The sequence below is a fragment of the Colossoma macropomum genome, unplaced genomic scaffold (genome assembly GCF_904425465.1).
Source record: "Colossoma macropomum unplaced genomic scaffold, Colossoma_macropomum, whole genome shotgun sequence".
NCBI lineage: Eukaryota > Metazoa > Chordata > Actinopteri > Characiformes > Serrasalmidae > Colossoma > Colossoma macropomum.
Genome location: NW_023494792.1, coordinates 18720690 through 18738022, shown reverse-complemented (window position 1 = coordinate 18738022; position 17333 = coordinate 18720690). Strand labels below are relative to the sequence as shown.

General features: G+C 38.7%; 1 protein-coding gene across 1 annotated transcript in view; it reads right to left on the bottom strand.

The window, feature by feature from the left end:
* The window catches only part of fbln1 (fibulin 1), a 41058-nt gene that overhangs the window by 13091 nt on the left and 10634 nt on the right, over positions 1-17333 (bottom strand). The window contains 14 exon segments of the mRNA XM_036576379.1: positions 1117-1254; positions 1898-2040; positions 7799-7922; positions 8651-8782; positions 8924-9043; positions 9301-9426; positions 11195-11320; positions 11442-11585; positions 12809-12946; positions 14779-14916; positions 15116-15128; positions 15130-15212; positions 15325-15381; positions 16811-16961. Of these exon segments, the coding sequence (XP_036432272.1) occupies positions 1117-1254; positions 1898-2040; positions 7799-7922; positions 8651-8782; positions 8924-9043; positions 9301-9426; positions 11195-11320; positions 11442-11585; positions 12809-12946; positions 14779-14916; positions 15116-15128; positions 15130-15212; positions 15325-15381; positions 16811-16961 (1633 nt within the window).

Below are 17333 nucleotides of genomic sequence, written 5' to 3'. Positions count from 1 at the left end.
TCATCATGACAAAGGGCCGCAGCTCACTCTGCATAAGCCCTAGGACTCTGCATGTGGGAAACATGGCTGATCACCAGCAAAGTCAGTGTATGGCATTAATGCTGGTTTAAGCTTTTTTTGCAGCAAGCCTAGCTGAGGGCCATTTCAAGTTCTCTTGAAAAGCCAGTCCCTCCTCCCCTTGTACTCAGAGTAACATACATGTCATGCATTTCCGAGCTATGAGGTGAAGTTGACAAAGGCATGTTAAAACCAGTATTAAACTGAAGGGTTAGCCAAATCTCAGGCTTATGGTGAAGAAATGACAAATGTGGTACCAGATCAGCATGAAAACTCAAATCAAAGCTCCTGTGGACTCCTCATAAAACAGTGGCACTCCGATAATGGCTCCAACCACCTCTTCAGGTGCATATGTATAAAGATTCTCTGAAATTAGACAGCTTTCTGAAACAAACACTGACTCATATGCTACAAGTTCAAGTGTCCATGTCTTCTGGGTTTTTCTTGTCAGTCTCAACCACGTTCACCTCAATACGTTTAGTACTGTTAGCCCTTCCAATTCCTCTTGTACGAAGACATAACAACAATAACCTTTTGGTCACTGAAAACCTTTCTGTGATCTTTCCAAACAGCCCTGGATAAACAAAGCAAGCAGACACAGAGTCAAGTGAAGTCAGTTCTGCCACAAGAGAGAAAAAATAAGTCCATATACTTAGTGAGTGAAAAAAAGGCCTCACTCATCTAAAAGGATGCACAGAACATGAACAGCTTTCCTCCAGAAGGGCCATGTAAAGGCTGAGACGACCACAAAAGATGCAAGAGACTCTTAAAGGCTATCATCAACTGAACCAACATTGGAAGACTGGTGTCACAAACACCTAAGTGGAATAAGCATCTACACGCAGTTTCCAAGTTTTCCAGTCTTGTCTTCCTTCTCTCCCACACAGAGACACACATGCAACTGGTTTGTTAAAAGAGAAAAAAAGGCGGGAGAATCTTTCATAACGCAAAATTAGGTCAGAAAACCACTTGAGGCAAATTCAATTTTCAGAGAATGGGGCCCCAGGGTTCAGTCTGTGTTCCCTAGGCATTGTTAGCCAGATACCAGAGTGTACTTACCCACAACCATGCCATGCTCAAAACGCTTAATGATGTCAAAGGAGTTTTGGACGTTTCCCTCCAGAATGTCATAGATAATTTCTGGGGAGTCCATGTGTGGATGATGGGATGGGGGTACAGATCTCAGGAAAACAATTTCTGTTGACAGAAATAAGAACAAAAAAAATACAACAATGAATTCCTTGCATTTGGCCTGAAGGTCATTTTTGGCATATACATTAACAGAATCATTTGAAACGTTTTTGTCAGAGGAGATATATGCAGTATAACATTATTATTTTAAGTTGCTTAGCACCTCATGGACCTGGATTGTAACTCAATCACTCACTCACGCGTGTTTAGCAGGCTGAAAATCCTCCACAAAGGGGAGCTATTAGCACTCAAGTAGCCTTTGTTGCTTCATAAGTGTGGTGTGTCACACCAATAACAATTTGTGTCCTTGTTTGTATTTCTGTACATACAGTGATGAACAATCAGTCTAATACTTTGTGCCCTTGTAGAAAACTGTCATAACATTGTAGATAGGCATTTATAACAAGATAAGTAGGGTAGGGTAGAATAAAGTGGGGCACTTTTTGCTAGATGCACCAGGAGTTCAAACTAACATCCAAAACGATGATGGCCAATGAAAACAAATGCTAAATGATAAAAGTAATTATTCATGATAGGTACATTAGTTTCGTTCTTGTTGCTCCAAGAGCAATGAAATGATATCTCCCAATTTTGCTAAACTCATCTTAATTATGATCCAGAATAATTCTGGGTGAAATATATACTGTACCCTCTGGTTTGGTGAACTCTCTAAAGGTGGGCAGAGAGATGACAGTGTGTGAGATGGAGTGAACAGGGTCCAGCACACATGTGATGTCGTTGGGCTGACAGGACTTTATACAGCGGATGGTGTCAGAGCGATCAACCCTTGCTCTGCTAAAAGAGAAGGAGAAAAAGCATGCCTTCACAAAGCATTGCACTGGACAAACGCTGATCTAACACAGATTCCTACTCTGTCATTATCAATCTTCGTTATTCGCTACAACATACGAGAACACAAGTCTTGATGGCAGCTGGTGACGGAATGAAAAAAAAATCCTTTCAAAACTGGGGGCACACAACAACGGGGAGCCTTCCAGTGCAACTTACCACAGAACCCAATGCCCAGCAGGCGAGTGAAATGTCCACTACATAAATATTATTTGCACAAATAGTGTGCATTCTTAAAATGGGACCTGCAAGTTAGACAATCATGTTTTGGGGGTAGGAATCAGAATAGAATCAAACAAGAGGCCAAAAATCACACCAGGAAAGAGACTTTGGTGGTCAAGTTTCCTGTTAGCCACTCATAGTTTCAATGCATTTTGCCTGTCAGGGTGAAGCTCTGACACTGATCTAAAGCCTGTTCAAGAAAATATTTGGTTTTGTGGAGCGGTCCCAGCGTTCATATCCAATAATCTCATGTGTAGGATTTATGGGCAGAGGGAGTTTTATATCCTTGGAGAGCCTGACTAGACAACTCCCCTGTCTTTGCAGGCCTGTGCAATGGGCTTATTTAAGACTTTGTTTGTGTCTCTGGATAATCGGAGGCAGCTCTGGTAGTAGAAAGCCGGGACAATGTGAGTGAAAACGGCCATGTTCCCTCTATGGTTTTCTCCCTGGAATAGGAGTCCTCCAACTCATGAAAATAGAGTCACAAAGTGAGACATTGCATCTGTAAGGTCACTTTTGTCCTCAGAATTGTATTAGTGAAGATGTAAAAGTGTAAAACGCATAATCTTTTTTCAAAAACATGAAGATCTTGAACAACTATTCTGCTCATTTCCCAAGACACACCTGCATCATCTGTTTGTTGATCTACCCCATGCGCCATGATGCATAGCAAATGATTGCAAGCTGATGCCATACAGAAATTAGATGGGCTTGTATGAGCTGGCCTGATGCGATTACTGACATTTACAGACTGTTACTGGATTTCTTTACCAACGACTGTTCAACAATTTCATTCTATTTGTGAACAACACCAACACGCACACATAAAAGCAGGCGGCTACTTGGCCTCTAATTCATGAAAGAAAGTGCACAGTGTTCCAGTGGTGTTAGGACTGCGATCTCTCAGAGCCACTGTGATTAGTTATCCTTCCATCGCTGCTTTCTTTCATCGGGCTCTAGAAGCTGGAGCTAAACCCCAAGGCCTGGATTGGGTTACGGGCCTTCTTTCATGCTGAGAGGGGAGAAGCCCCTGACAGAAAAGTCAAGCCACCACTGGGCATGGACTTGTAATTAGCAATTAGCGGGCGGGTCCACGTTTTGCTTAGAGCAGAGCCAAAACCACAAGATGTTCTCCTCACTTATAATAGCACGCCTCGTGCACGGCACGCACAGGAGAGTCCAGCGGGTTCTCGGGCGGGAAACGTCACGACGGACCATGAGCTGGATTCATGAGGACATAAAACCCTGAGGTGAACTGCCACTTTGAAGTCGATATCTAGTGACATCAAACACAGACATCAAAGGCAGGTTGAGTGCATGGGGGGTTGATGGCAGCTTGGGACGCTGCACGAGGCCATCAAAGTTATCTTGCGCTGCAGTCACGTGGCCAAAAGCAAGAACTCTCCATCTCTAGAAAAGAAAAAAAATCACTTTTTTTGGACAGGAGTCCTTATGGTCAAGCATAAGTTCTTTTTTTTCTTTCTCTCTCTGGTAATTATTATTTATAGTCAGAGTGTTGATAAAGCCCCAACACAAACTCTGTGGGCCTTCATTCTTGGTGCGCAGTGGTGATGCTGCTGCGCCACAAATTGGTGCAGACCACCGTCCAGAACCCAGAGGCCCATAACTCACTGTCAGAAAGTAAGCGGGGGGAAAAAAAAGAGGAGCATGGCCATGCTTTTTAAAAGCTGGATTTTGAGGACATGGCCCTGGCTGACAGTGAGGAGAAGAGCACCTCTCGCGGTGTGATCGCCCTACGCCCCGAAGAACCTGAGCGCTGATTTGATTTATGGTGTTCAAAACTCAGTCTCAGCTCTTTTCACTCAACAGTTCTTTCGAGTACTCCATCACTTGAGACAGGCTTTTCCTGCTCTATTATCATGGATGAGTGCAATCAGTATTGCTGAATCGATTCAGTTCAGTCCAGTAAGAAACCAGTCGGGTCCATCTTATTGGGCTGGATTTCAACTTTCTTCCCTTGATTTTTTTCTGTTGAAACATGTCAATGGTTAGTCATTGAATGCACACTTTTATTGAATTTACATTAACCCTGTATGAACAGGATCTCTCAGTTTTTCTTTAAAGTGGGATGCAACAGAGAAACTAAAAGTAATGACTAAACTCTTAAGATATTCACAGCTGCCATTATCTCCATATGAATAGACAACACTGGACTTGCTTTTCCCAAAAGCTCCATCTAGTGGCTCCAAGGCTATCAGAACATGAGCAAAACACTGTCACAAAGGAATTGTCACCAACAGTGTAATTTACAGTGTAATGACCATAATTTAAAGTGTGCCTAAAAAAACTACCACTGTCACTGACACTTTATAGAAACAGAATGAGATGACCCAATTCAGAGATAAGGGGGAGTAGGGCACCAATTATGTAGTTAACCACCTTCCCAAAGCAATGTCATCTGCAAATTTTGACAGCAATTAAATTTTTTGTACCATTTTTTGTACCATAACTGTTTTTGATTACTGAGCTTTGTATAAGATACAGAATTCACTTCTTTTTTATTTCATTAACCCTCTTGGTGGATCACTGTTTTGAACACACTGTGAGCTAGTCAGGCTAAAGTACAGCCTCCACACTGCACGGTTAGCTGTACTGCAGTGTTACAACTAAGCCTCCCAATGTCAAAGAAGAGAAAATCTATATCGCTGCTGTTGGAACCTCGTATCTCCAAATTGATAAGTTCACTGGAATAGGGAAAACATACTTTACCTTTAATGTAAATCTATGTCACCAGACCTTTTTCCAACTTGTTTTGGGCTGTTTCTTTTGGTCTATTCATCATGAGATTTACCCACAATGCAAATGGCAACAGGCATTTTAAAATTATATAAAAAACTGAAAAACGACAAAAATGGAGGTACGAGGTTTTGTTCCAACAGAAGCAATATCCACATATATATTCAACACAGTCAATATGTTAGAAGTGTTTTATTAACAAATTAATCAAAAATAAACATTTGGCACATTCACTTTTCACTGATCATATTTATTTTGTTGCAGATATTGTTATGTATTTAGATTGGAAAGCTTATCTGGCTCAAACAAATAGAACTGTATTGAATTAATTTTGTTTGCGGCTAATTTTTCAGCAACTTTTGCAACTAGCTCCTCAGTCTGTTACACTCAACCTCACCTATGGTGTTGGTTGTGACGTTTATACTTCTGCCACTTTCAGCTGAATTGTTCAAAAACAGTGAATACTTGAAACAAAGTTTATGTTTTGTTCGGTAGCAGAGATGTGTAGGTTTGTTAGCATAAAAATATTATTCATCTGGCATTATTAAGACCAAAGTGTGTTAGGTTGTGCCCCACTCTCCCCTACTGCTAATAGAATTCAGAAATCTTTTTAATGCCTGGACGTTTTGACTATATTTGCGTCTAAGAGAAAAAAAATAACTAGACGAAATACATTTTATTTTAAAAAATGGAATGGTACATAAATGGGACAACACAGACAACAAAAGAATGAAAGCACTAAATGTTCTTCTGAGAAACCCCTCTAGAAATATATCATCTATCATCACACACTGCCTCAATATCAAGACACTATGGAAAACTCACCTATTTTAATTTTGTTTTATTCAACACAATGGTACCACTATTGTTGGTCTACTACTGTGATACTACTCAAAATTTCTTCACTATTAGTAACCTACCTGTGAATCTAACATGTTTAACAGCACATCAGTTGTAGTTATCAATTTGTACGGTATATGGGGAATTTCGGTACTAAACCTCTTAATCCAGATAATCAGAATGAATGAGTTTACTACTAGTTTACTAATTAATAAGTTCACTAATCATTTTTTCCTCATTTCACTCAAGGATTAAATTGCTAAGGTCTTCTTGTGTTACAAACACTCGTATTTTGGACAGGTAGGTGCTGAGACTTCCATAGCGCCACAGTTTCATCTCCAGGGAGAGCTCAAAGTCCTGAGGCACAGTGATGGGCTCCTGAACCACTATCACACCTCCATTCTCTACCCTCTGAGCAGCAAAGTAGCCTGCCTCGTTCCCATCCACTATGGCCACCTGGAGGTTGTCGCTGAGCATAGTAGAGGAGGGGCCCATGCGGAAGATGTTGGTGGGTACGGGGATGTTGGTGGGAAAAGTGAGGTGGTAGTAGGTTATTCTCAGAGGCAAGGCCAGACACTCATTACTCTGATTGCAAGGCAAGCGTTCACAGCGACTGCAAATGGGAGACAAAGAGATGGAGAGAAGAGGGGGAAGGAGAGGAGACAGGGAAGAGTTAGGGCGATGCAGTGCTTGACATGCGGTGAAGGAAGGGGGGTTAAGGGAGTGTCATACACAGTGACGAAGTATTCTGCCCAATTCTTGTCATTTCAAGGCAGGGCTCTTAATTGATTTATTCATGCTCTGCTCACAAAAGCATTATGTTGTTGCAACTGTGGGCCAAGTTTTACAGAACACTGTGAAAAATCCCATTCAACCTATAGAGACGATTTGTCATTTGCAGCCTAGCTTTGATTAGCTGCATCAACAAAAGTCCTGCTCAGCAGTGTAGTGTTTTAAGCTGGAGGCTTAATGTTAGGCAGCCATTCTAAAGAAAGACTAACTAGATTGAATGGATTGTTTGCTGCACAACAGTTGCTGTAAAAGAACACATTTGTGAGCAGAGCATGAAGAGTTCTATTAACACTTAATGCTAAGGAGCATAGTATATTATGTCTTGCATGTAAATCTTGTGCTTTATTAATTTATGTATTGCTCAGCATGCATGGCTTTTTCTGCTATTAAGACTGGCAGATTTCCTAAACTGTATTGAAGTCCAAGTTTTCCAGTTTCTAGCTTTAAAGCCCCTAGAGGTACACAGGCTACATGTAAGGCATTGTTACTCCATTCCATGCAGTGTTCCAGTGTACAAAATATATAAATACACTGCAATCAACCTCAAATATATTATTATCATTATTTAATAATTTAGAACATATAGCAGGCCCAAAAGGCATTTAGACATTTGTGCGATATTTGAAAATGTATTATGTTAATTATGTTGGAAAAAAAATGTCAAATCAAGTGGCATTTATTTTAAACAGCATTCTTCTTGGCAAATAATTCTCAAGAATTATTCTGATCAAAAGATTCTTATTATTTGGGCAGTTTATTTGCAGACATTTGCAGGTTTGCCATCAAAAATGCCTTCTGAGTTCATGATCCCATCACAGAACACAAGCTCACCGACACCACTGGAAGAAAAACAGCCCTTGGCTTTGACGTTTCGGTTTGAATTCTTCTCCAGGCTTTCTCCACACAGGGAGTCTACCATCAAAGAGTGTTTCCTCTGAAACTAATATCATTTTGGTAAACATTCTATGAAGCAACTTAAAAACCGTTAAGTTTACCAATGGTCAAACTGTCCAAATACTTTTTGGGGCCACTGTACGCGCAATCATCTGATGCCACATCATATATTTGGCAACAAATTCACTATACTTACGTTTCGCCTGAGCGCCTGTAGTTGGTAGGACATTCGAAGCTCAGGCATCGGAATCCTCCCTGAACGTTAAAGCAGCTCTCTGTCTCTGAGCAAGTGTGTGTCCCTGTCACACACTCGTCAACATCTATTCATGAGGAAGAGACAGACCAAATCAACAGTATTTAAGGACTCCTTATTCATCATACAGTTTAATGAGTGATATGAGAAAACTGAGTGCTGAAGGGACAGAAACTGAACTGCTTGAGGTAAGCACTGATAATTTCTGTTGTATTGGTGAAAATCAGGTTCATACATATAAAGTCGTATGCAAAAGTTTGGGTACTTTGGTCAAATTCCGTTTTTTTTTATTTTATATGTGAAAATAAGTTAACACATTCTACACAGAGAACACACTTCTGCATGTAATGCACAATTACTGTTTTTTATTTGCTGAATGTAACATATTTGGAAAATAATAAAACATAAAATGTGGCCTGTGCAAAAATTCCGACACATATGTTACTTCTTTTTTTCAATTTTTTGCATTAAAATTTACAGAAAAATAAGAAAGAAAATAAAAGTACAGAAAATAAGTTAACGCATCCTCTACAGAGAACAAACGTCTGCACATTGTAATGCACAATTACTGCTTATTTGCTGAATGTAACATATTTGGAAAATAATAAAACATTAAATGTGGCCTGTGCAAAAGTTATGGCATATTTTACGTTATGTCTATTTTTTAAAATTTTTTTACTTAAAATTTACAGACAAATTCCATATTTTAAGTTTTTTTTTCTCTGTAGAGGATATGTTACCTTTTTTTTACTTTAACTTTTTACTTTTACTTTTTAGTCATAATAGGTTCTATACCCTGGCAGCTGCGTCCATTCAGGGCGAGGGTGTAGCCTTTAGGGGGGCATGTGCAATGGAAACTGCCTGGTGTATTGTGGCATCGGTAGGAACATATATGTCCACCAGTGGGCAGAGCACACTCATCAATGTCTGAGGGAACAGACAACATTGCAGTTTAATTCAAATGTATTATGTCTTGTACGTACAAAGTCATACATAAAAAAAGATGTCTAATCTCTCATATAATACAAATTCATGAACTGAAAGTAACACATAACCTCTCGTACACACCTTCACAAGTAATTCCATCCACATCACTCAGTTGGTAGCCTCGACGGCAGTAGCACTGGTAGGAGCCATAAACATTGGCACACTCTTGACTGCAGGGGTTACTTTCACACTCATTAAGGTCTGCATGTTAGTCAGAGGGAGAAAACGGTAATCATTTTGTCCCTCAAGAATGTTTTTTATTCAAAACCTCAATGATCTCCTGGTCTGTAAAGCAGGAGTACCTGACCATGCTTCTGGTTTGGTTCTCTGACAAGTTTAGTTCTATTTTTAACCAATTGCACCTGATATGTCTAATCAGCACCTAATGTGAATATTACAGTCAGATGTGCTGAAACAGAACTGTGCAGTAACAGGAACAGGGCTAAGTCTTTCCTTACCATCACAATTCCTGCCATCACTGGACAGCTTGAAACCTGTGGTGCAGCTGCACTTATAGGAGCCCAAAACGTTTTCACACTTGTGTGCACATAGACGACCAGGATAATGCCGGCACTCGTTAATATCTGAAATCCAAAAGGAGAGAGAACACACATGGTAGCCCAGTAAAAAAAAACAGAATGAAAAGGAAAAGCAGAAAATAAACACTGACACAAGTTTTAGGGAGCGTTTACAGATGACTATAAAACCTGCTGACAGCGAGCAAACCTCAACACCACTCTGTGCTGTAGGTCACATGTGTTGCTGGTCTTACATTGTATCCCTTTGGCTGTGTCTCCTTTACTTTATTAAAATCTGTCCCTGAAGTAGTTAGGCCATGTGAATGTTGACATTGGGCAGTAAAATGGATCAGCACATAGAACTGGAGCTGTCTGTGTTGTCTATCACTGTGTAAAAGAAGCACAACGCTGCGTTTATTGTTGGATGCACTGTGATAGGGCTTATTATTGATTTGTTTCATTGTTTAAAGTTATCTGTACACACTTCCTCAATGTTTATTTCCTGGCTTTCTTTTTCATATAAATTCACAGCAGCCTATGAATGTACTGACAGAGATACACCACATTTCCAAAATCATTAGCAACAACAGCAGTTCATCCAGTTTGGATTTTCTTTACGGTGAAATGTTCCTCTGGTAATCATACTAATTACTCTAGACACAGCAATTTACTCATCTCTAATCCTTCTAACGATGATATGATTTTACACCATAACACTTTCTAAATTCTGGTGAGTGACGCTCTGATGGGCCTGTTTCTAATGTGCACAAATATTTGCTTTCTCTGTGTATAGCTAAGGAATTTCACATAAATCAGTATACCACCAACAGTCTAATTAGATTCATTTTTAGGCTAGTTAGTCTAATAAAACAGCAAGTGAAAAACAAATCTGACAGGATTATTGATGTTAATTGTCCAAAGTTTATTTTTAACAGTAAACCAGATTGATTGACACTAATTGAAGTATATACACTATATGTCTAAAAGTATGCAGACATTCCTCCTAATGAGTAAATTCAGCTACTTTAACAATGACCTTAAAACTGACACAGGGGTTTAATTACGCACATACAGCTTATATAATCTCCATAGAACAACATTACTAACAGAATGGGCTGTACCTGAGCCTAGGTCCCCATTTCCATTGTCACGCATTAGCTAGAGGGGTATAAAGCCCCCCCAGCACTGGGCTGTGAAGCAGTGGCACTGTGTTCTCTACAGTGATGGAGGTCTGTGATCCAGAACTAATCATCCAGCATCAGTACCCGACCTCACATATATTTTTGTGGCTGAATACAATCAAATCCTCACAGCAATGTTCCAACAACTAGAAAGCCCTCCCAGAGGAGCTGTTACTACAGGGGGGAAACCTCCCATTAATACTCCTGATTTCAGAAGAAACGCTCTATGAGCTGGTGTCTACAAACTTCTGGACCTATAGTGTACCTATGCATTTGTTTGCTTGCTCCAAATGTTAAATGAATACATTAGATTGTGTGCTTTTATCAAAACAAATGGGACAGCAGCTCTGACAAATCATGTTATTAAAGGAGAAGAGCAGATTAAAAAGTACATTCAATCTTAATTCAGCTCACATGCAGCTCTGAAGGAGAGCCAGAGATGAGGCGATACTGAAATGACTTGTTCCATTATAATTTAACAATGTATAGTAGTAATGTAATGCAGATGCTATATTAAAGAAAGTAAGGTTGTTTTAACATATGGCTGCCTTTAACATATGGTTAAACTTTTTGGAGGGGCAATGAGTCCTGAAATAGGCAAAGAGAAGGTGCTCAAGTATGTAATTGATGTTGTGATCTGTATGGGCTCTCACCCTCACAGACCCTGGTGATGCTGTTGAAAGTGAAGCCACTTCTGCATTCACAGCGGTAAGAGCCCAGCACGTTAACGCAGCCATGACCAGCACACGCGGTATCTGGCCCTGCACACTCGTCAATATCTGAGAAACACACACAAAATACAACACAGCTGAGCTTTCATTTTACATGAACAGAATGGTTCAAAAAAGAGTCAAATTTACATTTATTTAATAATTAATCTACTGATGTTTTTTGCCGTACCCACGCAGCGTGTGCCCTCCTCATTAAGGTGGTAACCACGACCACAGCTGAGAGAGTTCCTCTGGCAGGTGTATGAGCCAACAGTGTTGAAACACACCTGGCCAGGTGGACACGGCCCCGAAGCACTCAGACACTCATTTATATCTGAGGCAGGTATAAGAGAGAAATAAATTAGAGACCTTATAGAATTGTCTTGGATTGTAAAATGTTCTATATGCAAATTATACTGTAATAATGTGCTGATCCTCCATTAAAGAGCATGTGGTATTTCTATCACTCTATGACTGCTGCTGTTCATAAGAGATTATTTGCTAGGTTGCTGAGAGATAAAGTGAAAGGGGAATTCTAGACTAAAACTAGCATTTAATATGCTCTATGCAACGTTATGTAAGTATTTTATAGCGCATCATTGCACATCTGAGCAACCGTTTGGACAGAATTCATGATATTGTATAATTTTCCTCATTTTGTCTGTGTTCTCTCATTACAATACTCAGCATTATGCAAATACATCATACGACTACTGGAAACCTCTACAGCAGGACTGCTAGCCGCAGATCTAGAGGCTAATAAATACATCTGCGGCGCTACCTATCATTTTTGATATAGCACTAACCTCAAATATTTGAAACTTTTTTCTTTGTTAAAGGAATAATTCAGTTGGAGAATTAGCCAGCTATCGAAACAAATTTCAAACAGCCAGCTCCCAAGTATCCACACCAAAGCACTTGTAGGATTTCAAAATTTACTTTCACCTTCAATATACATCATCAGAAAGGGGGTTTTTCCTAGTCTTTAAACCAGGAAATCTTGCTTTAAAGACTACTGTGGAACAACTGTAAGATGGGAATAGGCATGTTTATAATGGATGTAGTGCTGGTTATGTTTTTTATTTTCCGGCTGGAGTGTCCCTTTAATTTCTTACATAACAATATCTTAAAGGTACTTGCTGTAATACCCAGTCTGAATATTATGTTAAAAATAATAAAAATATGGTAAATATCACAAAGTATTATGACTCCTTCATGACACAACAACATGCATGTAAACATTTAAAGCAAATATTCACAGTCACAGTCATAGATTTGTAAATGAGGTTTTGTTATAATGCTTGCTGGAAAGTGATACTGCTGTGTTTTATTACATTAGTACAGTTTAAAACAGCAATAACATAAACAGATTTAATTTATAGCCTTAATATGTTGTACTTAATGTGGCTTTATGAGGTTAACTCATGCATGCTTCCTTGAGTGCTTAGGACATGCTCACTCTTGTTCTGAAATCTCTGAGAGTGACTTTAATTTCATTATTATATGTAAACTTTTAACACGTTAATAAGACAGTTGTAAACATGAACCAATCATCACCGATGCAGCTGCCCAGGGCGTCCTGTATGAATCCTGCACGGCACTGCACTTTGGGTCGGCAGCGGAAGGAGCCTGGAATGTTCTGGCATGCAAAGTCCTGAGGACAGTTATGAGTGCCTGTCTCACACTCATCAATATCTAAAAAACAGATCATAAAGAACACTTGATTTAAAGCACATTTCTGTCTTCTGTTTCTTTTGAGGCTAAGCTGAGAGATTTTGTGGAAATAAGTGAAATCAGATTATGCAAACAGTCTGAATGTAAGGGGCATTTTTTAATATACTGTCATTTAATCCCTTAAACTGCAGACGTATGGTTCAGTTATTTATATTAGGCCTTAAAGGATTAAGATGAAGACATTTATATATAATGATATAAATACAATTCCATAATTAATGTGTTTACATAAAGAGTTGCATTTATAATTTGAATCTTAATAAAATATCTCCTACTTACAAACACAAATATGACATTGACAGTTTTGAATCTGCAGTTTCAGCCACTTGTTCAAATGAGCTGAAGTAGGGTGAAAGTGTAAAATAACTGATATCAAATTACAACATGCTTTTATCACTTGTGATAACAGTGAGTTCTAAAGGGTTAATCAGCAACTACTGTATGATGCCATAAGTTATAAATAATCTGATATAATGATCTGATTACTTTAGAGGCATTGTAGCCATGCTGATATCTGTGATAACAAAACATTTCTTTCACAATAACTGCATTCCACTGAACACTGGTTGCTAAGTAGACTCCTTTTATGCTGCAACTAATCTTTACTACATTTCTACTTTAGTATATATAAAACAGAAAATGGATACATTAAATAATTTCTAGAAGATAATAATTAATAAATTAAATAAAAATAAAGATAACTCAAAATTATAAGGTAGCCCGGTAACTAACTTCTTTAAGTTAAAACACCAATGTTTTTTACAGTGTGCAGCCTGTTTGGTCAGATTCTGAGGAAAATTCCAAACCTGTCAATGCCCCTAAACAAGCTGTTCAGCCAGCAGCCTTTAGCTCGTGCCTGAGACCGACTCGGAACTGTGATGTTATTTGCAATCTATTGCTTAGCCCCTTAAAATCCCAGGCTTATTACATACTTAGGCTTATTATTCAGTAAATGCAGGGACTTTCAATGCAAACTGGCTGAGCTATTCTTAGGTTATAGAGTGTGTAATAAAACTTTGGGCTCTGGCCATTTAAGGGGTTACGTATCGACAATGGAACTAGTAAGTTATGTAGTTATGAGACACTGATGTGTAGGCCCACTTACTGGTGTAACTGATCCTTTCACTTAAGTTAAAACTTAAGAAAACTTCAGAAAAGTTTTTGGTAACACTGAATCCTACTACAAAACAGTGACATAACCAAGCAGATGTCACATCCAGTCATGAGCTGTCTTGACAGATTATGTCCAGTAGTATGACAGTATAATGTTGTCATTACCGGTAATTGTAATGACAGATGCCATAATGTTTGATGTAATGATGTAGCTGATCATTTTTGTGTACTGTAGTTAGCCATCATCACATTAAACATTATGACATATGTCATGACAATTACCAATAAAGATAACATGACACTGATTTATTGCTGGACATGATCTGCCATGACAACTGAAGAGAGTATATTGTCACTGTCCAAAAAAATAAAAATATGTATCTTATTTTTTCTATTTTTACTTTTCTGCATCATTTCAGCACCGTCCTTTAAATCATGTCAAAATTTCATGACAAATGGATCAACAGAAATGTTCAATGAAGGGAAAGAACATTTTTGCCTCCCAAAAAAGCTACCATTTTGGAGATAAATGTTTTGTTTTGTTTTCTTTCTTTTTTTGGATAACAATGATATTACATCTTCAATGATATGTTTATTGCAAAGGACATTGTTACCCACTTATATACTTTCAAACATTTTCAAATTCACAGTATAGCTAAATGAGTAATGGTGCATGTCACCTTTACAGATGTTGCTGTCAGTGAGCTCGTAGCCTGTGCCACAGCTGACCACTCTCTGGCAGCGGAAAGACCCCAGAGTGTTAATACAGCGCTCACCAGGATGACAGTGATGAGAGCCCAGCAAACACTCATTAATGTCTACAGAGAGAAAGAGAGTAAAGTGATCAAGTGAGAGTGCACAGGAAAGAGCCATATCTTTTGATTAGAGTGCTATGAATCTTCTAAACAGATGTTTGTAGGATACGTAAATAATCTTTTATGCTTGCAATGGCTTTTCTGAAAGATTTTAGTATTTGACAGGCATGTGATGAAGTGAGATTATTTGTGTTAGCCCTACCTTCACAGTTTTTTGCCATCTGGTTTGAGCTTGTACCCAGCAAAGCAGGCACAGGTATTATCTCCTGTACAACGTTGAGCACAGTTCCCAGGTCCAACTGCACATATACATGCACACAAGGTCAATATTTCCACATAGATCTCTTTTAAATGATGATGCATGTGAAGCTATCATGTGCTGTACGAACCAGAGGGTAATTTAGCACTCACCTTTGCACTTCTCACTAGGACTGGACTGTGACGCATCACTAGAGCTTCCCTCTGGAACTGAGATGATATAAATAAACACTTAAAATGGGTAAATTAAAAATGCGACTTATATCTGAAGAAGAAAGGTAGGCTTTCAATAATCCTCAAGTGCAGAGCTGCTGCGAGACCACTAGAGGGCAGCAGAGTTCAGTGCAGGACAGTAGTTCCTAACCCTGGTCCTGAAGTACCCCGGTCTTTCTAATTTTAGTATTTTTCTGACACATTTGTTTCAGCTCAGGAACAGCAAATGACAGCAAATTAGTTAGAGCAGGCATATTAGGGAGGAGAAAGCCCCAAAATTAGTAGAGCATTTAATTAACAGAGATAATTGCTGTATCCCTGTTTGCTAGGTAATCCAAGCAAGGCTGATTGTAGCATGAAGTCTTGTTTTATACTCTTCTCAGATGTTGAGTTGGTAGAAAGAGTAAAATATGTCTCCTTTAAAACATTTTATTCACTCTCCGGTATATACAGTCCATTTATGGAAACTAAGTTGCAAACTCAACTTGTTTTAAATTCGATATCTTTATAATCTCACAAAACCAACACATTTACACATTTACACCTACTCAGCCTACAACAGGTCCGTTCACACTGAAGTTCTAAAGAGTGAAGTATCAAAAACAGCTGTGTAATCCATTAATGGATTTATATCAAGACAAAAGTGACATGCTGTTGTGCAGGGATGCACCGAACATCAATTTTTATGCCCAAATTTGATTTCTTGACAACTAAATTAGCTAAATAATTATCAGCCATTAGCTCACACTGCGTGGGCTAAGTACCAGTAGTTTGTATTAGCCAAAGATGCAATGTAAGTAACATTATTTGTTGCCTATTTAAATAACACGAATCAAATAAAGCACTACATCAAAAGTAACAAGCAACTGACTGTTTAGCACAATGAGTCATGCACAATTATGCTGCAACATTTTGGCCCAGGTGTAATGGCAGCATTTAAATACAGCATAAGTGCACTTACCTGACTCAATTTATTTTCCTCATAAAATGGCAACACAAATTGGCAAAAATCCAAATAATAAACTGACCAAATGTTGATTGCTTGTTTTACGCAATAGTCATCTGATTCCAATTTTGGCCATTTTTGAACCATTTATTGTTAAGGATGTATAGCTAACAGTGTATAGCTATATGCCAAACCACGGCTCATCTGGCACTAAAATCTCTTGTTTGATCCATCCTCTAATTATGCACTACAAAAATATTTTGTCACTGAAATGAAAACATTTTACCGTATGAGGTGATAAGTAGTTTTACTGGTGTTATTCAAATAAAGTCAAATAAATTCCCTGATTAAAATGAAGCAAAAATAACTTTCAAACTGACAATCCATTTTTCATCAATCCAAATCCATCCAAACACTTTAAATCAACCTCTGCTTGTTTCCGTTTCACACTGTACAGGCACTGCAACCATTTGTGCTAACCTTGTGTGGATCTGCCATCGCTTTCTGGTGATTTGTCCACACAGCAGGCTCGGGACACCAGGCCACACTGATAGCTGACAGAGAGGCTGAACTCACAGGACAGACCCCGCTCCTCTGCTGCCCTGCCCAGCAAACAGCACTCACAACACACCTGCACAGCAACAGAACAAACGGGAAGAGAGGAAGTTCGGCTTGAAACCCTTTATCTATAAGGGTCCAAGCTCTTAATTTCTCAGTGACATACTTTACATATTAGTAGTCACATATCCTCGCTGTCGGGGTAAACCTTGTATCTATGGTTTTGTTGTTTTTCATTTGTTTTGCATAATTTGGAAACACCAGTTATCCTTTATACTATATTAAAACTTAATGATGAATGGACAAGCAGAAATGGTCCAACAAATAATTTCTCAATTAACTTCCATTAAATGTTAATGTTTTTGTCTTCTCCTGTAAAATGTTTTGATTCAACAGCAATGATATAGCAGCTACTGAAAATTACATACTGAACAATATATCTAAA